At 59.5% G+C, this 22,944-nt stretch overlaps 1 protein-coding gene across 7 annotated transcripts in view; it reads left to right on the top strand.

The window, feature by feature from the left end:
- Positions 1-1,738: 1,738 nt before the first annotated feature.
- PDE4C (phosphodiesterase 4C) overlaps positions 1,739-22,944 on the top strand; it is a 187,969-nt gene continuing 166,763 nt past the window's right edge. Inside the window, exons 1-16 of one of the 7 annotated variants that reach the window (XM_079114983.1) lie at positions 11,732-11,810; positions 11,984-13,942; positions 14,620-14,811; positions 15,312-15,348; positions 15,419-15,492; positions 15,765-15,817; positions 16,183-16,295; positions 16,369-16,462; positions 16,947-17,110; positions 17,266-17,364; positions 17,761-17,925; positions 18,002-18,101; positions 18,786-18,940; positions 20,502-20,624; positions 21,003-21,185; positions 21,413-22,913. In XM_079114983.1, coding sequence (XP_078971109.1) covers positions 15,325-15,348; positions 15,419-15,492; positions 15,765-15,817; positions 16,183-16,295; positions 16,369-16,462; positions 16,947-17,110; positions 17,266-17,364; positions 17,761-17,925; positions 18,002-18,101; positions 18,786-18,940; positions 20,502-20,624; positions 21,003-21,185; positions 21,413-21,676 — 1,611 coding nt within the window. In that variant the 5' untranslated portion in view covers positions 11,732-11,810; positions 11,984-13,942; positions 14,620-14,811; positions 15,312-15,324 and the 3' untranslated portion in view covers positions 21,677-22,913. Of the gene's footprint in view, positions 2,399-11,416; positions 11,811-11,983; positions 13,943-14,619; positions 14,812-15,311; positions 15,349-15,418; positions 15,493-15,764; positions 15,818-16,182; positions 16,296-16,368; positions 16,463-16,946; positions 17,111-17,265; positions 17,365-17,760; positions 17,926-18,001; positions 18,102-18,785; positions 18,941-20,501; positions 20,625-21,002; positions 21,186-21,412; positions 22,914-22,944 lie in introns of those variants that run through there. The other 6 variants (XM_079114982.1, XM_079114980.1, XM_079114979.1 and 3 more) reach the window with 6 other exon arrangements.

The following is a 22,944-nucleotide window of genomic DNA, read 5'->3' as shown; positions in this document are numbered from 1 at the left end:
AGGAGGATCACCAGTGTGAGGCCAGCCTGGGTAACTTAGTGAGACCTTATCTCAAAAATCAGAAGCTCAGTGGTAGGTGCCCTGGTTTCAACCCCCAGTACCACACATAAAAGAAAGAGAGAGAGAGAAAAGGAAAAAGAAACCTCTGCCTGACCCATTAGCAGGTGTGGTCACGTTCTTCCCACGGGGCCTGCTTCCCCCCGGCACCAGCCAGATTTAATAAGAACCCCAGTCCAACACCAGCCACCTCCTCAGGCTCTCCCTGGAAGTCCAACGAAGCTCAAACCGAACTGGAGCCACCCGAGGCTTAAAGCCTCCCTCCTCCGCGGCTGGCTTCCCCAGCCAGGTAAAGATGCCCCGCCCACCCAGGCCCCTGAGCACCAGCTTCCGAATATGACTTGTCAATCATATCCCATAGCTACCCTTGAACCCTCCCTCCCTCACACCCCACGGCCTCAGTCCATCTCTCAGCCTCCAAAATATATCCCAGGGCTGGGATGTGGCTCAGGGGTAGAGCACTTCACAACACGCACGAATCCTGGGCCCCAACCCCAGCACTGAAAAAAAAATGTACCAAATCCACCCATGAGCCTTTGGTCCACGTCCCCCATAGACACTGCCCCAGTCTTTGCCAACCCGACAGTCCCTGCCCCAAAGCAGGTTACATTCCTCAAAAACTCATTCTCTCAAAATCCAACACGAATTTCTTGCCTGGCCCCTGAGGCCTGCCTGGTCAGATCTGGCCCAATTCACCTCCTCCCCTTCTGGCCTCCTCACTGTTCCATAATCCACCCACCTGCTTGCCTCAGGACATTTGCACATGCTGTTCAGTCTGCCTGGCAGGCTCTTTCCTGGCCAGTTCCTTCTCTTTCGGGTCTTGTTTTGAAGGGACCTCCTCAGAAGGGTCCCTAACAGCTGGACACATTGGCACACGCCTATAATCCCAGCCACTCAAGAGTTTAAGGCAAGAGGATAGCAAGTCCATAGTCAGCCAGGACAATTTAGCAAGACCCTATCTCAAGATAAAAATAAAAAGGGCTGGGGGTGTGGCTGAGTGGCACGATGCCTCTGGGATCAAGCCCTAGGACCCCCCCAAAAGTCTCTACCGACCCTTGGGGACATTAGCACCCCCCAGTCACCTCCCAGGCCCTTACATATTTTGTTTTCTTTCTGGAATAATTTGAGCTCCCCTTTTGCAGCTGTTGAACAAGTCAATGAGCGAAAGTGGGTGAAGGTGATTCTGCCCTCTGGAACTATCCCCCCAGACAGAAAATGGAGGACCCTCTGTCCCCGCGCACCCTCCCCTGCTTCTCCTGTCACACGCCCTCCTGGTTGCGGAGCCCTCCCAGGAGAGCCCTCCGGCTGAGAAACTGGATTCCTGCGTGAGTTCAGGAGCCCTGGGAGAGGGTGGGGACACTTATGCTCCAGTGGGGAGGACTGTCACGTGTCCTGGGTCCTGGAAGGACTAGATCTTGCAAAGAGTTGAGCGACCCTCAGCCCCACGCCATGAGACCCCGCCCCCGCCACCAGAGGTCATTTTCTCTGAGTTTTGGTGTCTTCCGCCTGACAAGGTAGTAAGAGGCCCGTAGGCTGGAAAACGCACTGCTGCGCCTGCGCACAGTGGAGAAGCAGCCGTAGCTCCTCTGCCCTCGCTCTTCCGCCTTTGCTCCTCCGCCTCGGGCCCTGCAGGCGTGGTCTGGAGCCTCGGTTTCCCCATCTGAATGTTCAGTCTAATGGTGGAGACAGACGCTCTTGTGAGACTCGGGGGCAGAGCCGTGGCAGGTTGGGTCACCCCTCTGAACCCCACTTCTCCTACTTCCCCGTCTGTCCCCTCCAGTCCCCACCACCCTATCTTAAGGCCACGCGTTCCAGTTTTATGCACCACCCTGTGGTCAGCACCGCGGACAGATCCCCACGTTGCTTGCGGTGCGTGGCCCCAACACCCTGAGAAAACGATCCTTCCCTCCGGGGCGCGGTGGTGCACGCCTGTAATCCCAGAGGTTCAGGAGGCTGAGGCAGGAGGATCTCAAGTTCAAAGCCAGCTGCAGCCTCTTAGCGAGGCGCTAAGCAACTCGGAGAGACCCTGTCTCTAAATAAAATACAAAGAAAGGGCTGGGGATGTGGCTCAGTGGTTAAGCATCCCTGGGCTCAATCTTTGGTACAAAAGAAAAGAAACTGATCCTTCCTTCCTCCTGGGCTCAAGCGATCCTCCTGCCTCAGCCTCCTGAGCAGCTGGAACTACAGGCACGGGCCACTCTGCTCCACTTGTTACGGTTTTCATTTCCGTTTTACAGATGGGAACTTGAGGCATGCTAGCCTTAGACCACACGCGGGATCGAACCCCGGTCCATCATACTGGGGAGCTCACACACCCATCCGATCAGCTCGACCTGATTCTGTGAGTTTTTAAAACGCCTCCAGCTTTGACCCCGAACCTGCTTGCAAACTTTTTCTTGTTTAATTTCTCCAATTCAGTCCTTCCTTTGAGAAATGAGGCTGAAGCTCAGAATTCAGAATTGCATGTGTTACCAACAGCACCTTGAACTACTTCACCTCTGAGACTTGGGCTCCTCATTTTTAAAATGAGGATGATGGTGGGCAATGGCTTCATTGTGGGCTTGTGAGACAATCAGCAAGGGATTCATATTCCCTCTCTCTCTCTCTCTCTCTCTCTCTCTCTCTCTCTCTCTCTCTCTCTCTCTTTGGTACTGGAAATCGAACCCAGAGGTGCTTAACCACTGAGCAAACCGTTGTTAGTTTTTATTTTGAGACAGGGTCTCACTAAGATGCTTAGGGCCTCACTAATTGATTGCTGAGGCTGGCCTTGAACTTGCAATCCTCCTGCCTCAACCTCCCAAGCCATTGGAACTACTGGCATATGCCACCGTGCTTGGCTTATTTCTGAAACTCTTACTGGGGGTCAGGAACTATTGTATCCCCCAAGGTTGGGCTGGGGGTGCAGCTCAGTGGTAGAGTGCTTGCTTAGCAGGTGCAAAACTCTGGGTTCCATTCCCAGCACCACAAAATAAACAAGCATCCCCCCAAGGTTGAGATCCACGTCCCCATTCCACAGATGCAGAAACGGAAGCTCAGAGATATAAATTCACTCGGGGTAGAAGTAGAACTGAGCTATAGCTCTCTGGACCATCCAGGTATCAGGGTGAAGGCATTTCAGAGCCCCTCAGTCCCCTGGGTCCTAGTGAGAGCCCATGACCAGGAACTTGCTCAGATCCTGTGGCATCTCTGTCCCCAGCAGGTCTGGGAGTCAGCAGACTTCGGCTTGGCTCCCAGGGGCCCCCTGGTGGTGGTGTCATTTGGAGACGTTTCTCAGGGACTCCATTGCAGCCACTGTGTTCCCGGAGAGGTCAAGCCCAGTGCCTGTGTGGTGTTCACCATTGATGCTCAAGGAACAGCCCGTCCCCAGGCAGGTGAGGAGGAAGAGCGGGGGGCCAAGAGGGTCAGTCCCAGGAAAGAGAGAGCACCTCACATACTGGACTTTTTTTTTTTTTTTTTTTTTTTAATATTTTTTAGTTACAAATGGACACAATACCTTTATTTTACTTATTTATCTCTATGTGGTGCTGAGGCTCAAACCCAGTGCCTCAGACGTGCAAGGCGAGTGCTCTCCCACTGAACCACAACCCCAGCCCTGGACTGTTCTTTACCTATGCAAAAAGCAGTTACTAAGTAAGCACCTACTATGTGCCAGGCTCTAAAGACATAGGAGATGCCCACAGGCTGGTGTGAGAACAGAGTCATCCTAGGTGTAGACAGTGTCGGGTGATCTCTGCTCAGATCCCACGGAGGCTTGTGACCTGGCAGCACTGGGAGGACAGGTTGGTAGAAGCAGCATCTCAGCTTAGCCTGAAGCATAAAAGACATCAAGCAGGGAAGAGCGTGCCAAGCTGGAGGAACAGAATGTGCAAAGTCTCGGACTCAAGAAAATCAGTTGTGTGAGAAGTTAAAGCAGACCAGTATGGTGAACAGGGAGAGTGAACAGGGAGCTCAGGACAGGGGCAGAGGACGACCACCCAGGACCTCACAGGGCACAATGGGGAATCATGGTGTCTTCTAGGACACAGGATTTGTCATGGTGGAATTTTAAATTCCCTGCGGCTGCAGGGAGAGGCTGCAGGGAGAGGCTGCAGGGAGAGGCTGCAGGGAGAGGCTGCAGGGAGAGGCTGCCATGGAAGAGAACTGACAGCCAGGGCCAGGAGTGGAAGCAGCAAGACACCCAGGAGGAGGCCTGGGTAAGGTCCCCGCAGGAGCCGTGGGTTGAGGGGCAGATATGTACAAAGTAGACACCCCAGTCATTGGCGGACGCCAGCAGGGATGCAGGGGGCTGGTGTGCGCGACTCTGGTCCTCGGTGTGTGATTTCCCTTTTAATTCTGGTGACGATGCCAGAAGGCGCCGGTGCTGTCCTCATCTCCATTTTCCACAATAACAAATGGGCTCTGGGAGAAGGGACAGAGCTGGCCAGTGACATGGGACAGTTGTCTCTCACTGTCAGCTCTGGGAGGTAGAAGACAGTGAGTCAGCCAGGAGCAGAGGGGGAGACCCTTGTTATGCATCTCACAGTAAGATGGGGGTCCTGGGCTTGGGCTCCGTTTCCCTGATGCCCTTGTCCTGGCATGTTCCATTTCCCCATGGAGACATGGGTGGGGGAGACGCCTCTCCCCTCTCTCTCTTTTTTGGTTCAGGGATTGAGCCCAGGGGCACTTTACCTCTGAGCCACAACCCCAGCCTCTTTTAGTTTTAATTTAGAGACAGGGTCTCAGTAAGTTGCTAAGAGCCTCGTTAAAATGCTGAGGCTAGCCTCCAGTTTGTGATCCTCCTGCCTCAGCCTCCTGAGGCACTAGGATTACAGGCATGCACCACAGCACCTGACTGGAAATAACACTCTTGAAAGCTTCTGAGCCTTCTGAAGATGTTGGGGCTCTTCCTGTCTCCCAGATCTCTAGCAGCTCCAAATGCCTTCCTGCCCTAAGAGAGCCCACAGGGACTCTCTGCTAGGCTTTGAGCAGAGACTCTCAAGTCCCACTTCCTTCCTCCCCACCCCACCACCCAGCCCTGCTCTTGCACAAATCTACTCCTGTTAACCGTGATGGAAAATGTTCTCCTTCCTCCCTGCCACTTCCCAGGAAATTACCCCTGAGACTGAGATGCCTGGTGGGTGGACGCTTGAGTTTCTAGAACTGTGAGGGAGGGGCAGGCCTGCAATCTGAGGGCCCTGGGGTGGCGTCACGGGGCCAATGGGATCCCTCCGATTCCGCGGAGGGTGTGAGCGCCGGCGTGGCTATAAAAACATGCGGGTCTCAGAAGTGCTACTGCTGCCTGCCTGGGCCACCACAGAAAGGTGGGTTTCCTGCTTGATACTCAGTCTCAGCTCCTCTGCGCCTGGCTGCGCGCAGGGGCGGGGGCAGCGGCGGGGGTCGCAGAGGCATCACCGGGTGTCGGTGACAGGGAACCCACTGCCCTTCTCTGCCACCCCCCGTGGTGGTCCCCTAATTCCCAGCCAGAGGCAGCTTCCGCGTGTCCACCAGGCACCGCGGGGCCCTGCCTCAGCCCCCCAGTTCCCCAGTTCTCCTGGGATCCCTGTCCTGCGTGGGCGCGGGCTGCAGGGCTCAGGAGAGACTCAGTCAGAAGCCCGGCGCCGCAGCTCCTTGCTGAGCTCGGCAGGAAGACCGCCATCTGTACCTCCCTCCGCGGGCAGACCCTTGACTGCTTCCCTTCGCGTGGCCACCGTCACCCCGCGGGGCTCCTCTCTGGGCACCTGTCCCGGGTGCTCGGGATCTCTGTCTTCCGGCCCTGGATTCGGTACCGTGGGTCCCAGGCAGCCCCTCGCTGTCTGGTCCACCCCGAGCCCCGGGAGAAGGGACAGCGCCTTGGCGCCGGGGGTGTCCGGAGCCCCTGAGTCCCCGCTCTCATTCTGCAGCCTCCAGGAAGACGGTTTCCGTCTTCTCCACTCTCCCTCCATCCATCATCAGAGGGGACGCAGACCGATTTGGGTGCCCGAGGTCCCCGAGCCCCTGCCGCCACCCCCTCACCCCGCGATCTTCTCCCCTGTCCCCCGTCAGTAGGGTCTGGCCAGCGGCAGCTTCTCGGCGCTGACCCACCTCGGGCCCCTGATTCCACCTCCTCCCGCCTCAGCACCTCCGGTGCGGACAGCTCCTCGCTGTCGCCTCCACCCCTGGCCCTGGCGGGACCCGGGCACACAGGCTCCTGGGCGCCTGCTCGCGGGGACAGCTCGTGCGCCCTGCCCTCCGCGCGTCCCTCCGGGACGCATGGAGACCCCGGGGGTCTGCGGAGGGGCGGAGGCGTGCGGCCGGCTGAGCCGCGCTCGCAGCCGCCCGAGCGCACCCAGGCCCCCGAAGCACCTGTGGCGGCAGCCGCGGCGCCCCATCCGCATCCAGCAGCGCTTCCATTCCGACCCGGACCAGCCCGCCGGCCTCCGAGAGCCGGACCCGAGCCCACGACCCGGGCTCGGGAGGTCGCGGCGCTCCTGGCCCACCTCCCTGCACTCGCGGTAGGTGGCGGGGGCGGGGCGCGCGGGGCCTGGCGGGAGTGGGGAGGGTCCTGTTCCTGGGGCGGGGGGCTCGCTGCGGGGAGGCGGCGCTTGGGAGGACAGAACTCTTTCTGCAGGAAGCGGACCTGGGGCTGGGCGGGGGTGGCATGATTTCTTGTGGGTTTGTGTGACACCATGTGCCCAGGTGGGGCTGGGTCCCTGTGCACACTTGCATGTGTGTGTGCCAGAGAGTAGCAGCAGATGTGACCCCCCTGCTGTGTGATCCCACCCCTTAACCGTGCCTCCGAGGGACCCTATGTGTTTGTGTGGTGCCTGTGCCTGGGATCCCGGTGCCCACCGCGGCGTGTACTTGCCTGAGTTTCCTCTCGTGGTGTCTGTCTGTTGGGTGTGGAGCTGGGTGTGACTGTCCTGGCTCTGTTCCAGTTGGATGTCTGGATGTTCTTCAGGCCCTGGAATGTCTGCAGGTGTCTACAGGGGGCTCAGTGTGGCCACTTTGGGCATCTAAGGTGAGCCTAGGGTGTTCAGATATATGTGTGCAAGACCAGGGCGGCCGGCCAGTGCTGGGGCAGGGCAGGTCTCCACGGCCTGTCTTGTCCTCCCAGCTCTCCTGCAGCAGGCGGGGAGCCCCCAGGGATCCAGAGCCCTGGACGATTCTTCCACTTAAGGAGGGAGGGGCTGCTTCTCGAGCTTCCTATAACCTGGTGCTCACGGCAGGGTGGGGGTGGGAAGGGAGGAGGAGGGAGGGAGAGGTGAGCTACATCCCTGGGGCTAGAGGTGGGGTTTCCACCTGCTGGGTGGGGGCTGGAAGGCAGAGGAAGAGGGGCCAGAAACCTCAGGCTTCTTTGGAGTACAGGAGGAGCCATGCCAGGCCAGATGGGCTTCTAGGTTCAAGTCCATGCTGTGTGACCTTGAGTGAATCACTGTCTTCTCTGAGCTTGGGGTTCTCCCATCTGTGGACCATCTGGGGCCACTGGTTTTTTTAATCAATAAGCAGGGCCTGTTGCCTCCAGCCTGGTCCTCTAAGAACCCTGGGGACCCTCTGGGCCAGCTGAGTCCACTTCCCACAGCTGTTTCCAGGTGACCAGTAGGACTCTTGCCCCCTCCTCAGTCCCGGCTCTTCTCTCCCCAGCCTTCCTGGTGACTCATGATTTTCCATTTCCAAGAAAGAACAAACGGACGATTTGGGCCTGTCTAGGGGGAGACCCCACGTGGCTCTGGAAGATAGGAGTGGCGGAACCTATATCCCTGGGGGAGAGAGAGAGGGAGGGAGAGGGAGGGAGAATGTGTGGTGTGTGTGTGGGCGTTGCACTACACATCATGGCTCTGCCTGGTGCGTAAGTGGGTGTGCCTGTGTGCCCCTGTGTGTGGCCTGCCTCTACATAAAAGTGCTGATGTGAGGGTTGGGCCTCGACCCTCAGGGAAGCCCAGGGAAATCAAGTTCAAGGCCAAGCCCAAGGCCAACCTGTTATGTGCTCTTGAGCAACCGCACCGGACCTCAGCATGGGCACTGTTCCCAACTGGTGCCTCCCTTCAGCTCCCGTTGGATCACGTGGGTCTGGAAGGGTCCAAACATCTGGAGTGAGAAGCATTTATTAATCACCTACTGTGTGACAGGCCTCACAGGCTGGTGGTATAGACAGACTCATACCAGATGGAGACATCACAAGGTGATCTGTGCTGTGATGGGGAGAGATCAGAACGCCAAGGAGACCAGAAGGCGACCCCAGTCTGCAGGAGTGGGAGTCAGGGAGGATTCCTTGGAAGAAATAGCATCTAAACTTGACCCGAAGCATGAAAGAAGCCAAGCAGAGTGAGTGCAGGAAGAGTGTGCCAAGCAGAAGGAATAGAATGAGCAAAGCCTCAGACTCAAGAGGATCGGGTGTGCAAGGAGCTGAAATCAGATAACTGCGGAGGGGAGGCATTTGTTGAGCACCTACTAAGTGCTAGGTGCTGAGGACTGAGCTGGAAGCAAGACAGACCTGGCCCTGTCCTCAAGAGACTCATAGGCTGGGCCACAGGGCAAATGCAGATCAAATAATCACAACCAGAAACGTGAAACTGTACTCCTGGCAGGAAGGTGTGCTGAGGGCACATCCCTGGCTGGCTGGGGAGGGGTCCGGAGCGGGCGATGCTCCAGCTGTGGAGAAGAGCCACAGGCCAGAGTGAGGCGCCCAGCAAGAACAGTTAGGAGGGGCGGGAAGCAGAGCAGAGTGGAGCTGAGGCGGGAGGGGCCTCCGGGAGGCATGAAATCAAGTTCGAGGGCAACGGAGAGCCACGGAAGACTCTGGAGCAGGGAAGGGTCAGATCTGACCCACGTGGAACTCAACCTCCGCCTCCTAGCACTGCGGGAACCCTTCGCAGGGCTGTGGCGGGTGGTCTCTCCTCCCCCGACTCAGCGAGATGGATATCGCCCGGTACCTGTTTCCCTCCTCTCTCTGGCCCCTGGTAGCCAGAGAACAGTGCCTGCCAGGGGAGGGCCGCTCGCACAGCAGGAACCCAGGCAGCGATGTGCTGAGGGCACTGAGACCCTTGGGCTCCTCCTCGCTTGACACCAACACGGGACAGAGTCGGCCTTCCTATCACCTTTCAGCCTTGGCTGCTTAGCCAGCAAGACTAGGGGCTTCCCAAGCTCAGGTGGGCAGGCGTCCCCCTCTGTGGCCGTCATTCCAATTTTAGTTAATGTGCTGCTAAAGAGACCACTCTGTGACTGGCGCCCGCTCTCTCTCCCCCCCCCAACACCTCCTATGTTGGGGATGGAACCCAGGGCCTCCCTCACACTAGGCAAGTGCTCTACCACTGAGCTACAGCCCCCACAACCTCCCTTTAAAAATTTTTTATATGCCTATAATCCCAGTGGCTCTGGAGGCTGAGGCAGGAGGATCTCAAGTCCAAAGCCAGCCTCAGTAAAAGCAAGACATTAAGCAACTCAGTGAGACTCTGTCTCTAAATAAAATACAAAATAGGACTGGGGATGTGGCTCCATGGCCCAGTGCCCCTGAGTTCAGTCCCTGGAAACTGCCCCCCCAATTAAAAAAATATTTTGAGACAGGGTCTAAGTTGCTGAGGCTGGCCTCAAATTTGCAATCCTCCTGCCTCAGCCTCCTGAGTTGCTGGAATTACAGGCATGCTCCGCAGCACCCAGTCGGTTTCTCTGTTTTAAAAGCTATCAATCACACATGACTGTTCAACCTGTTAATGAAATATTTAAAATCAAATCTACTAAGGAAACATTAATCATACAACTATTGATAAAATATTAATGCCAGGGTCGCCTCTGGGACTGCCGAGGGGATAAACCCAATTAACAAATTAAGTGGGAGAGGGTAGAAGTTGGGGAGCCCACTGGCTTGGCTCAAATAATCTCTGTGTGACTTCGGGCCTGAGCACACCTCTCTGGGCCTCACGGCCCTTGGCTCAGTGCTGGGTACATTAGAAATGTCATGATTTCATTTACTCTTTTTTCTTTTTTTGTACTGGGGATTGAATGCAGGGATGCTCAACCACTGAGCCGCATTTCACATTTTATTTAGAGACAGGATCTCACTGAGTTGCTCAGGGCCTCACTGAGTGGCTGAGGCTGGCTTTGAACTCTCCATCCTCCTGCCTCAGCCTCCCAAGCTGCTATTATTACAGGTGCGCCACCGGGCCCGGCGGTCACATCACACTTAGTCCTAACCTACGGTTTTGTGTGTGTGGTTTCAGGGGAGGGGGTCACTGGGCCTCAGTTTCTCCTTGGGGGTGTGGAAGCCGGGTGAGCCCCTCCCACAGGGCTAGGGTTGTGTCAAGACTCCCTGGACTCTGACTTCAGCTCTCCACCAGGCAGAGCCTGGCTGCCTCTGTCCCCTGGGGAATGGCTATAATTAGGTCCGGCCCAGCAGCTACAGATGGTATTTTTGTCTTGGGGTCAGTGAGGTTAGTTTCTACCAGGTGTCTGATTTCAGGGCTTGGTGGACTGGAGGGGGTTTCTGGCCAAAGCCCTGAGACTCTCCGACCTCCAGAGGGGGCCGGCCCCTGTTTTCTCATCTGTGCAATGGGGAGAATAGTGTTTCCAGCTTGGCCTGGTTGCCTCGGACTCTCTCGCTGATTAATGGAATCATCTCCAATTCTCCAGGATGCCAGAAATGTGGTTGCCATTTCACTGGGGCACCCAGGGCCAGGCCTAGGCTGAGGGGATGGGGTTCCCCCTCGGCAAGGGGCACTGTCAAGCCCAGAGCCTTCTGTGCAGCCTCAGCTGGAAGGTCACCTTGGCCCCTGCCTATCACATGGATGTTCCATGTCCTTCCTGTGCCTATGACACCCAACAGAGACTCAGTTTTGGAGCGGGGCCAGCCTGGCCGCATATCCCTGGGTAGAACACCTGGCGCAGACGCTTGGCACACCCCAGACACCAAAGGCCCCATCTTCTCATTCTAGTGGAGTCCTTCTGCAGTTGGGATGGGGGACAGGAGTTGAAGCGTCACAGGGCGGAAGGCTTGGCGGGAGGTGACTGCGGATGTTTGTCCTGGGAAGAGAGCAGGAGAGAAGGAGGCTTCCAGAGACAGGGCCTGGGGAGTGTCAGAGCAGACGGGGGTCATGTGGGGACTTACGGTGCTGGGAGAGAGGGAGCTGGGTCGGAGCCTCGGGCCCTGCAGGGAAGGCTGTGTCCCACCGCCTCTCCAGCTCCGGGTTTCCCCACCTGCCACAGGATTGAGGGCTCCTAGATTCCCAGCAGCCTTCGGAGCTTCCTCCGTCTGGCAAATGGACAGGGGAGGCTGGACGGACGGGCGTGATGGGTCGCGCAGCCCCCATGAGCTCCGTCTCCCTGATGGGGAGCAGGGCGGCTGCGCGTCCAGACAGCCCCTTCGCACTTCCTCATCTCACTCCCTGGCGGTTAGCGGCCCAGCCAGGCGCGCCGATGGGGGACGTGCCGAAGGAAGTGGCTCTGCGCCCCAAGGGGTCACCCCCTAAGGAGGGGGAGCAGTCTCGTCGGACTCCGTGCCTCAGTTTCTCCGTCTGTCCCCGGGGCACCAGGGAGCGGTCCAGCGCCGGGCGGGGCGGCTGCGCCCTCTGCTCCCTCCCCGCGGGGCCCCGCCCCCAGGCTGTCCAGAAAAGGTCCCGAGCCGCCCGCGCTGGCTCCAGCCTCCACGCTGTCCTGGCGATGCAGGGTCCCCCTGCGCCAGCCCCGGGCCCTGGGCCCGGCTCCCCTCGGGGCTCCCCGCGAGGCTCCCCCGGGCTCTTCAGGAAGCTCCTGGTGAACCAGAGCATCCGCCTGCAGCGGCGCTTCACTGTGGCCCATCCGCTGTGGTGAGGCGGGACGGGGGGCTTGGAGGTGCGAAGGGCAGATACAAGGGCAGCTGGGGCCGCTTTCCCTTTCTCGGTGTCTCTCCCGCTGCCCTCGCTCTCCGTCAGTTGGTGACTCTCTCTCCCTCCCTCCCTCCCTCTCCATCTCTGTCTCCCTCCCTCCACCCACCGCCTAGACACATGCCCAGGGGACCAGCCGGCTGTCCCTTTCCAGCTGTGTGGCCCAGAGCAGGACGGGCTGAGGCTCACGTCTCTCCTGACCCTCGCTGGCCTGGGACCCGAGGGCTGAGCGCCCTGGGGAGGGAGGAGAGGAAGGCTCCACCCTTGGCCTCCCCCAACCCCACCGTCCAGCCCAGCGCCAGCAACAAGATGATCTGGGGACCTCACCATGAGCCCGGGTGCCCACGGAAGACCTGATTTGATGCAGGCTCCGGAGTCAGGATGCCCGGGAGTGTAAGGAGGGCGAGGGTCCCTTTCCCAGGCTGAGAGCGAACCCCACCCACTCCGAGCCCCGTTCCCTGCAGCTCGGTTCAGTTGCATCTCTGACAAGGTCCCCGGCTCTGAGTACATATCCCGTCCTTCTCGAAGCAAATGTCACCTCGTGGGGCAGTGGATCGAGGCTGGGGCTTGTGGGCGCCAACTGTGGCTGGCACCCTGTGTGCTTTTTGCACCGAACTCGTATCGGCAATCTGGCACCCAGAGGCTCGGAGACAAGAGGCTCCTTCAAGGTCACATCGCCAGAGAGTGACAAACTGGGAAGAGGGAGGTGTGACTGTGATCCCTGATGGTGCCATTTCAGACTTGACGTGGGGTTCCGGATCCTAGAGAGCGACCTCAGGGTACCAGACACCAACGCAGAGCGGTACCTTCCGAGGGCTCGAAGGGAACACCCCGCCGGGTAGGCGAAAGTGAGGATGAAGGAGGACCGCTTGCCTAAGCTGAACCCAAACCTAGCTCCGAGGTCCGGGACTCTGAGTCTCCATGCCTCGGTTTACCGATCTGACCATTGGGCAGCCGGCAGTTCCCACAGCCAGAGCGACCTTAGCCCGAACCTCTCGCGTCACGGAACCCGCCGCCTGACCCCGCCGCCCCCGTCTAAGTTTAGAGCAGAAAGAAAAACAGCCATCCCCCGCCCCAGGAAAAGCCAGGCCCTGCCTTAACCCTCGGCGTCCGGGACTCGGATTCGAACACAGCACCCTACAACTGTTCCCTGCCTCAACTTCTCTGTCTCCAGGCACGCTTTCCCATAACCTTTGGGGATAGGTGAAAGAGGGACAAGGGGTCGCCATCTGCGGGTCTCCCGCTCGGAGGGCAAGTTGGGGTATCCGCCGCCTGCCAGCAGTGTCTCCCAGCCCGCCACCGCGCGGGTGCCAAGGCTCGGAAGGGTTACAAGCCACGACCCTACGTGACACCACGAAGAGACTGTGGTCTCCCCAGCCCCGCGGGACCTGTCGAAACACGAGAACCCGAAGGAATCAGGCGGAAAAGGCCGAGTGAAGCCGAGCTTCCCCGAGTATGTCCGGATTGAGCTGAATGTTCCCGACCTGGCCTGAGCGCTACCCGGATTTAATCGAAGCTGGCCGAGCGTGGACGGACTTAGCCGAAGATGCACGAACTCATTCGAACCTGCCCAGGGTTGCCGGAAGTATCCGAAGATGACCGAACTCACTCCACCCAACTCACCCGGAACAGGTCCCACCCTGAGAGATCTGACCCAACTCAGACGCGACCGAATCTGGCCAAGTAGGACCGAATCGTGCAGAATGCCCCAGTCCGCCACTGAGCCAAATGTTGCTGCCCCCTGCCCAAAGCCTCCGGTTGGGTGTCGATTCGGCCCTTGGACCAGGATAGTCACTTCAGGGGGCCAGGTGGACGCAGGCCCTTAGAAGCTCTGAATCTGGGCGGTGCCCGTTCCTCCTTGTCTCTGCTGTCTCACTCTCATCTTCTCAAAAGCCCTTGACCCCCAAGGTCGCCTACATCTCAGCCTTTGTCCCACGCTCTTTCTCTGACGCTGACCCCGAAAGGAGAGGCATAGATCCCCCTGCCCAGTAAGGGTGTGGTCGTGGGGGGAAAACACAGAATTGGAGTTTGGATGGAGCAGGTGGTGCTGGGAAGGAAGGTGCTCAGGACAGCGGGTGCGGCTTGTGCAAAGGCCCTGGGGCTGGTGGTGGTGGAGGGGAACAGGCTGAGCGCAAACTGGCGATGGGGCGTGGTCGATGACCAAGGGGCGGGGCCCTGAGGGATGAGGGTGGAGCCTGGAGGCTTCTGAGAGTTGCTGGGTGGCCTAAGGGTGCGGTCAAGGCAGCTCAAGGCCGGGCCTCTGGTGTGAGGAGCCCTGGAGCGTGTGAAATCTAGGCAGAGCCCCAGGTGGAAGAGCCCAGGAGCCATTTTCAGTCCAGGTGGACTTACATGTGATCTAACTTAAGTTTCATCTTTGCAGTTCGGTCACCCATCCACGGTCCTGGGGTGCTCAGATGTGACCCCCTAGAGCCCTTGGGGACGGAGTTTAACATGCCTATATTAGAGACAGGGTGGGTGAGGTCTAGAGAAAGAGGACCTGCCCATGGTCACACGGCCGCTTTGAGGAGCAGCCGGAACCCAGGACTGAGTGGGAAGACTGAGGGTAGACACGCAGAGGAGGTGTGAGTGTCACCAGGTCCCTGCATGAGGCTGTGGGGCAGGTGGGCAAGCTGGAAACCACACCTGCTGGCGCAGCGCATCCCCAGGGAGCATGTGGCAGAACAGGTCCCCACCGCCACCGGGCACCCAGCTAACAGGGTCCTTGCTCTGACCGTATCTCCTCTGCCTTCAGCTTTGACCTCGAAAATGGGCTGTCGTGTGGGAGGCCTGTCCTGGAGCCTCAGTCCGGGCCCAGCCTTGGCCGTGGGGTTCAGGCCCCCGCCCCTCACAGCCAGCGGCGAGAGTCCTTCCTATATCGCTCGGACAGCGACTATGAACTTTCGCCTAAGGCCACGTCCCGGAACGCCTCCGTGGCCAGCGACCTGTGAGTCGGGGCTGGTGGGATGACGCCTCCTCCGCCCTTCGTCTTCTCCGTTCAGCAAACTCCTTCAAGGAGCCACTCGAGCTAGATTTTGAAGTTTAAGTAGGAGTCTCCCGGCAGCTAATTTATGCAGGCGAGGGCGCCGCTAGTGGTATCAGGTCATCTTCTGTGCGCGGCCTTAGCCTGGGCAGGGGCGGGGGTGGCACTGTGGAAACATTAAGGCCAGTTATCAGTAAGCGAACGATACTTTGATTCGAGCTCCCTGGTATCTGTAATGAAAAGGGAAATACGATTGTTTTTGTCCAGACTGTACTAAGATCCCCACTGCCCTGGAGACTCAGTTTTACCACTTAGGAAAAGTGGGTAAATCGAGGCGCTGGCAGGAGCGCCGTGGGGTTCCCAGGGAGAGTTGGGGAGAAGAGCCCGGGGCCACAAGAGCTCGGGGGAGTCTCGGGGCAGGTGCACTCAGGCTGAGGATGTTCTGATGGCCCGTCTCCCCGCAGGCACGGAGAAGACATGATAGTGACGCCCTTTGCCCAGGTGGGTTCCAGCCACCCCACCACGCGCGAGCTTCCGCTCCCTGCCACATCTGACCACCTCCCACCGACAGGTCCTCGCCAGCCTGCGGACGGTTCGGAGCAACGTGGCAGCCCTTGCCCACCGCCAAGTCCGCGGGGCGGCCAAGTACGAAGGGGCGGGCGGGGGCGGAGCCTGGCAGAAAAGCCCCCAAAGCGGGCGACAGGTGGCTGGGGCCGCAGCTCAGTGGGATAGCGCTGGCCTGGCCCGCACGAGGCTCTGGGTTCAATCCCAACGCCGCAAGAAAGCAAAAGATTTTTTTAAAGGGGAGAGAAGTAGGGGCGGGGCTCGGGCACCTTCAGGTGGGGCTGAGGGCGGGGCCAGGACTTGGGGGCGGGGCCAGACGGGGCGGGCCACCCCTGAGCCTACTGTCACCCTAGGCAGGCATCTGTCGGGAACCCTCCAGCCAGCAGTCAACCCCCTCCACCTGCAGGTAATGCCCGTTCCCACCCCTCCCCCACTGAGAGACAGCTGTCACTTTCTTTCCGTCGTGACCTCCCCAGTCCATGAGCTCTTGCACTGTGGCTAATTGTAACTCCGACACCCCTCCCCCTCCTGCAAAGAATCTCCCTGGCAAATGGAGTCCACCAAGCCCCGTTACAGATGGGGAGGCTAAGGTTCAGAGAGGGTAAGAGACCTACCTGTGGTCACACAGCCACTTACAGATAGATCCGGACCTGGGGTCCTGCGTGGCCCCAGTGGGAAGGGCTTCAGGGTCCAGAAGCAGAGACGGAGGCATAAGGGGCCCTGGGTCCCCTAGGAGGGGTGGGACAGACCCCTGACCAACTTGGCCCTCAGAAGACACTGGGCAGAAGCTGGCGCTGGAGACCCTGGAGGAATTGGACTGGTGTCTGGATCAGCTGGAGACGCTGCAGACGCGGCACTCGGTGGGGGAGATGGCCTCCAACAAGGTGAGAGGCCTGCAGAGCGCCTGCCCCAGCCCTGCCCTCAGAGCCCCTCCTCACCACTTGGCCTCCCCCACAGTTCAAGCGGATGCTGAACCGGGAGCTGACCCACCTGTCGGAAACCAGCCGCTCTGGGAACCAGGTGTCCGAGTATATCTCCAGGACGTTCCTGGGTGAGCTGGGAGGGTCACTGCCTGGGCAGGGCTACCAGGGGTAAGAAAGAAGAGAAGGCTGGGCCTTCGTGACCCACCTCCGCATGCAGGAGACACAGCCAGACCCCAAGGCGGGGCCAGAGGGGAGAACGGGGACTTCCAGGAGGAGAGGACTCTGCCGCTAGGGCTTTGAGGCTTCCGTAGAAGTTTGCCGAGGAGAAGCTGCAGGGAGTCAGACACTTGGAGCTCCAGGTTGGGACCTGTACGGGGCACTGGTCTGTTTGGGAAAAATTGTTGATCGCCAGTGCTCAGGAGCCATGCTGGCACAAGAGGGCTCTGCCATGGGCCTTGGGAGAGGAGAGGCTGCTCAGAGTCGGACAGAGACTTACCACCCCTCGCCTAAAAATCAGTAGGTAGACCCAGGGCTTGGCCTGGTGCAGAGCCGAGCCGGACAGTCCCAGCTGGTGAACTGGCTTCTCTGGGCCTCAACCCGCCCCACCCACAGACCAGCCGACGGAGGTGGAGTTGCCCAGGGTGACCCCGGAGGAACCCCAGAGGCCCGTGTCAGAGATCAGTGGCCTTCGCGGGCTCCCCCACAGCACCAGCCTCTCAGCAGCCACCGTCCCACGCTTTGGGGTCCAGACTGACCAGGAGGGGCAACTGGCTAAGGTGGGTGCCCAGCTGCAAGGTGGAGGCCCAGGTTTGAGCCCTGGCTCTGCTTGGATGTCCCCGTCACCGGGGCAAGATGAGTTCCACCTGCTGCTGGAGGGTGGGGTTGCGCCTGGGGAGTGGGGCTGGGGTAAGCTCGGCCCTTCACATCTCAGGAGCTGGAGGACACCAACAAGTGGGGACTTGATGTGTTCAAGGTTGCGGAGCTGAGCGGGCACCGGCCCCTCACGGCCATCGTGTTCAGCATCTTTCAGGTACCCCTGCCTGCCTCCCCAGGCCCCTGGGGTTTCCTTCCCCTGGCCCTATCCCCCCATCTCAGGAACACTCATTTCTTCAATCTGACGCCCTGCGGGGGGCAATCGGAGCAGGGTACTGCAGGGTGGATAGGAGTTCACTCAGTCGAACAATTTATAGTCAATGAGCCCCGATCTGGCCAGGGCCTGAAGAGACTCCATCTGGAGAGAACATCTGGACAGACACGCCCAGTCCTGGGGGATGGGAAGCAGTGGGAAGGACAGAGGGTGAAGGGGTTCCGGGAAGAACAGAGGGCATGGGGAGGGCGCACTCGAGGTTGGGCGGGGGTCCAGAAGAGGAGCAGGGCGTGCGCTGGGGCCCCGGGCCAGCCCTGACTGGAGCCGGTGGCGGGCCAGGAGCGGGACCTGTTCAAGACCTTCCAGATCCCAGCCGACACCCTGGCCACCTACCTGCTGACGCTGGAGGGTCACTATCGGGCCGATGTGTCCTACCACAACAGCCTACATGCCGCCGATGTGGCCCAGTCTACGCACGTGCTGCTGGCCACGCCTGCCCTGGAGGTATGGCCGGCGGCTGGGAGGCTGGGCAGGTGCAGGGAGCGGAGAGCCTGCGCCTCTCACGGCCGGGCCTGCTCAGGCGGTGTTCACAGACCTGGAAGTCCTGGCTGCCATCTTTGCAAGTGCCATCCATGATGTGGACCACCCGGGGGTCTCCAACCAGTTCCTCATTAACACCAGTGAGTCTGCGCAGGGGAGGGGGCGGGGCCTGTCCACCATGTGGTCTCGCGCTGGTCCCAACTCTGCTCTGGGCCCAGTCTGCCCTTGCGCAAGTGCTCTGGGGCCTGGCACACGGTAGGTGCTCAATAAATGGGGGAATGAGCTTAGGCACAGCCAAGGTGGGTCCACTGATGTGCGCGTGCGCGACACTGGGGCTTGAACCCGGGCCTTTACCGCTGCTCCCCGCCCCAGCCCTTTTCTGTAATGGTGAGCCAAGGCCTCCAGAAGTTGTGAGGGCCTCACTACATTGTGGAGGCTGGTCATGAACTTGTCCTCCTGCTGCCTTAGCCTTCCCAGCCGCTTGGATCACAGGCGTGAAACCTTGGGTTTGGGAAACTTTGAGGAGTCTGTAACCAGCAATTATTGGGCACCTGTTGTCTGCAGGCTCTGGTGTGCTGGGGTCAGAGCGGGGTCCGTTCACTTGGCCTGGGTTCCATTAAGGCCAAGACTGGGCCAGTCGTTCAGCCGGGCTCTCTGGCCTCGGCAGCGCTGGGCCCCTAAGGAGCCAGCCTGGGGTGGACAGCCGAACAGACACATCCAGCCTGCGAAGTCCGTGGAGCTGCGGGGCCCTGGGTGGCCTGGGGAGGGGCGTCGGGGTGGCGCCTCAGGGCGTGGGCGGCGGTCCCAGGCTCGCTTCCCCGCAGACTCGGAGCTGGCGCTGATGTACAACGACGCCTCGGTGCTGGAGAACCACCACCTGGCCGTGGGCTTCCGGCTGCTGCAGGCGCACAACTGCGACATCTTCCAGAACCTCAGCGCCAAGCAGCGGCTCAGCCTGCGCAGGATGGTCATCGACATGGTGGGGCCGCCGCGGGGGTCGGCAGGGGGGCTTCCTTATGGTCCGAGTCCAGCTGTGTGGGAGCCGGCACGTCCAGGCGTTCCGCGGGACCCCCGCGCGTCCCCGCTCTGCGCCTCAGCTGCCTCATCTGCAAAATGGGGCCGAGGCCGCCCAACCCCTGGGGGCATCCCGCGGCTCCTCCGCCATGCGGTTCCATGTAGCCAGTGTGCAAACCGCACTCCCCGGGGGGTTGGGGACACGGTTTCTTCCTTTTTTGGTGCCAGGGATTGAACCCAGCGCTGCTTCACCACTGAGCCGCGTCCCCAGTCCTTTTTATTTTCTTATTTTGAGACTGGAGCTCGCTAAATTGCTTAGGGCGTCCCTAAGTGGCGAGGCTGGCTTTGAATTTGCGATCCTCCTGCCTCAGCCTCCCAAGCCGCTGGGATTATGCACCCAGTGGCTACAGCTTTTTCTAAGCCTTACATTAACATCCATGCATTTGATTTTCCTCAGCCAGGAGGACTCTGGGAAGTTTTGGGAAGTTCTCATTTGTTCATTTAACATGCGTTTATTGAGACCCTATTGTGTGCTTGGCCTGAGCCAATAACCTAGACAGGTCTGGCCTAATTTCTGAGGTTCACGTCCCCGGGGAGATGGAGCCTACACAGCGCTGCTTAGCATTCAGGGTGCTGTGGATGGCAGAGAGGTCCAAGAGGGCCTCCCGTGGGGGACACTGAAGCCAGGGCACGGATGGGGAGGCATGTTCCTCGCAGAGAGAACAGCATGTGGGGATGGCTCAGAGGAAGACAGGGCCTGGGGTGAGGAGCTGCTGAAGGTTTGGTGAGGGAAGTGCTCTTGGCGGTGCATCCACAGTGGGGGCGCCATTCAGGGGGAAGTTTTGAGACTTGTATCCAATCCTCAGAGACTCCTGGGCCTTGCGTGGCTCACTCCCGGGTTGCATCCACAGGTCCCATTAACGTGACTTTTAAACCGCCATGCCTGGGGCTAAACTTCCCATCAAATGGCTGAAAATAGTCCTTTGGGGCACAAAGTAGCCCCAGGGATGTTTTGGGGGCATCAAGTCAGGTCCCCAGATCCAAACCCTCCCACGACTCCCATGATCTTCTAGATAAGTGTCCACCCCCCACCCTCTGAGGCCCTCGACCTCCTGGGCCTCCTTGCCTCCATTTCTCTTGTGCTCATCTGCTCCAGCCACAACCTCCTCTATGTTCACACCCAATGCATTCAACCCCAGGGCCTTTGCACAGGCCACATCCTCTGCAAAGTCTCTGGGCTACCCTCTGGTGCAAGTCATCTCAGCTGCTGAGTGGACTTGCCTGTCCCCACACCCTGGCACTCATGTGGGATGCATGGCTGAGCCCAGTGAGCCCAGGCAAGGGGCCACTGATCGAGTCCCTCTTCTGAGCTGGTTTGCAATGAATCTTATTATACCCTCCCATTTCACAGATGAGGACACTGGGGCTCTGAGGGCTGAGGAGTCTGAGCAGGGGTGGCCTCTCTAGAGGTGGGAAGCAGGGCAGCCGGGTCCTCATGCCTGTCACCCACCCTGGCCTGTCCCCAGGTGCTGGCCACAGATATGTCCAAACACATGAATCTCCTGGCCGACCTCAAGACCATGGTTGAGACCAAGAAAGTGACCAGCCTAGGTGTCCTGCTCCTGGACAACTACTCTGACCGCATCCAGGTATGTGGCCAGGTGGGTCCCTGGGCCTTGGATTCCGAAGTTCTTATTTTATTGCATTTATGAAGCACCAACTGTATGCCAACCTGAAGAAATGATGTCACGTGCTCTGTCGTGGCCACTTCTCCTCCCAGACCTGTTTCCCCACTTGAGATGGTGTCTGCGGCATGAGTCTTTGGGGGCCTCTATGCGTAGCATGGAGAAGGGGGTCTACCGGGTCCCTCGTCCACCTTCTCCAGGAGCCATTCTCCAGCCACACAGACCACTTAGGTTTTTAGTTCTTCCCAAGTATTTATTGAGCAGCTACTATGGGCCAGGCCTGTGCCTGGGCAGGTTTGGAGAGGCAGGTCCAGCTAGTGCCCGCCTGTCTCCACCCCCCAGGTCTTGCAGAACCTCGTCCACTGTGCTGACCTCAGCAACCCCACCAAGCCGCTGCCCCTGTACCGCCAGTGGACGGAGCGCATCATGGCGGAGTTCTTCCAGCAGGGCGATCGGGAGCGCGAGTCAGGCCTGGACGTCAGCCCCATGTGTGATAAGCACACAGCCTCTGTGGAGAAGTCCCAGGTCTGAGGCTGCCTGAGCCTGGCCGCAGGGGTGGGGGAGGGATGGACCCTGGGCTCCCCCACGCCGAGCAGGCGCTTTGCACTCCCAGACGCTGAAGAGGGTTTTGAGGGATGAAGAGGAGTTGGGAAATGGAATTCCAGGGAGAGGGGAAGCACGGCCAAAGGCCTGGCGCTGGCTGGGTTTTAGGTGACCCGCCGCCTGCCTGCCTGCCTCCTCCTGTCTCCCAGGTGGGCTTCATCGACTACATCGCCCACCCGCTGTGGGAGACCTGGGCCGACCTGGTGCACCCGGATGCGCAGGACCTGCTGGATACGCTGGAGGACAACCGGGAGTGGTACCAAAGCAGGATCCCCCGCAGCCCCTCGGACACCCGCAGCCCCGAGCGCGGCCCCGACAGCTTCCCGTTTGAGCTGACTCTGGAGGAAGCGGAGGAAGAGGAGGAGGAGGAGGAAGCCCGAGAGAGGGGGACCTCAGAGTCCTCTAACACTTAGCTCCAGTACCCAAGGCCTGCCAGATCCCAGGGCCCTGCCCTGGGACCACCAGAAGCCTCCAGGCAGGCCCTGCGTGGATCCCTGGGCAATGTAATGGCCAAGCCGTGGCCCCTGATGGCCCCTGGTGGCTGAACTTGCCAGGAAGAGGTTCCAGGGGTGCTTGCTTCACTTTCCCGCCTACTGAGCTAGACAACCAACTTCCTAATGATAGGCAGGTCTCAGGGTCTAATTGGAGGCACCTGACTGGGTCCACTCTGACCTCAGGCTTGGCTGAAATGGCTCTAAGGGGCTGGGCTGGGGGCAGCTACTTGTAGCACCACTGGGGTCTCCTCCTGGACCCTAGCATGGAGAAGGGGGCCTGCCAGGTCCCCTTAGTCATTCTTGACCCACATATATCCCTTGATTCTTTCTTTCCAAGTATTTATTGAGCAGCTACTGTGTGCCAGGCCTGTGCCTGCTCTGTGCCTCTGGGGTAGCCCCCTCAAGGTGCGGGTGGGGAGTCAGCACCCCACAGGTGCCTCTCCATCCCCCTCTGCCAGGCAGCTCACGGCAGGAGAATGGGTATTTGAACAGGGGGATTCTCAGGGCCAAAGCTTCATCCAGACCCAGCTGCAGCCCTGGAGTCATGGAGGAGGCGTAGGAAAAGGGAGTCCTTTGTTGGGGACCGTCTCCAGAGACTGATTTGAACTGCACACCACTCGTGTAAATGGCTGCCTTTTCCGTTTTCTCAGTGGGTGCAGGGAGGGCCCAGGGCCCATGCCGGGCGGGCGCTCTCCCACCGAGCTGCACCGGCCCCCAGTCTCCTATCTTCATAGTGCGTCTCGGGAGGTACGTGCCTTCTCCTCTGGCTGCTTCGGGACCCTGGGCTGGGTCCCCCACACGGTCTCCCTGTTGGAATACACAACAAAACTGCAGAATTGCCACCATGCCCAGCTCGCCTTTGTGCCTCCCGAGTCCCCAGGTTGCCTAAGATTGTCCCTAGAAGGAGGGAGCCCTGTGATGCTTTCTTGCAATCCACAGCTCCTTCTGGGCCTCTGTGACCTGGCCCTAGTATGCTGCTAACGGCTGATTGAGGCTATGGTGTCTGTGACCTCCCTGAAGTATCGTAGGCATCAGGCAGCATTGAGCATTTCTCTGGGACTCGATAAACCCTTCTGAGTTTAAGATACCCGGATTTCCAAAATCGGGTCCTATCCAGGTGTGGTGGTGCACGCCGGCGATCCCAGGGACCCGAAGGGTTTCAAGTTTGAGGCCAGCCCGGGTCATAG

This window comes from Sciurus vulgaris (assembly GCF_902686455.1).
Source record: "Sciurus vulgaris genome assembly, chromosome: 16".
NCBI classification, from domain to species: domain Eukaryota; kingdom Metazoa; phylum Chordata; class Mammalia; order Rodentia; family Sciuridae; genus Sciurus; species Sciurus vulgaris.
Note: the sequence above shows the minus strand (reverse complement) of the source record. Positions and strands in the feature narration are given on the sequence as shown.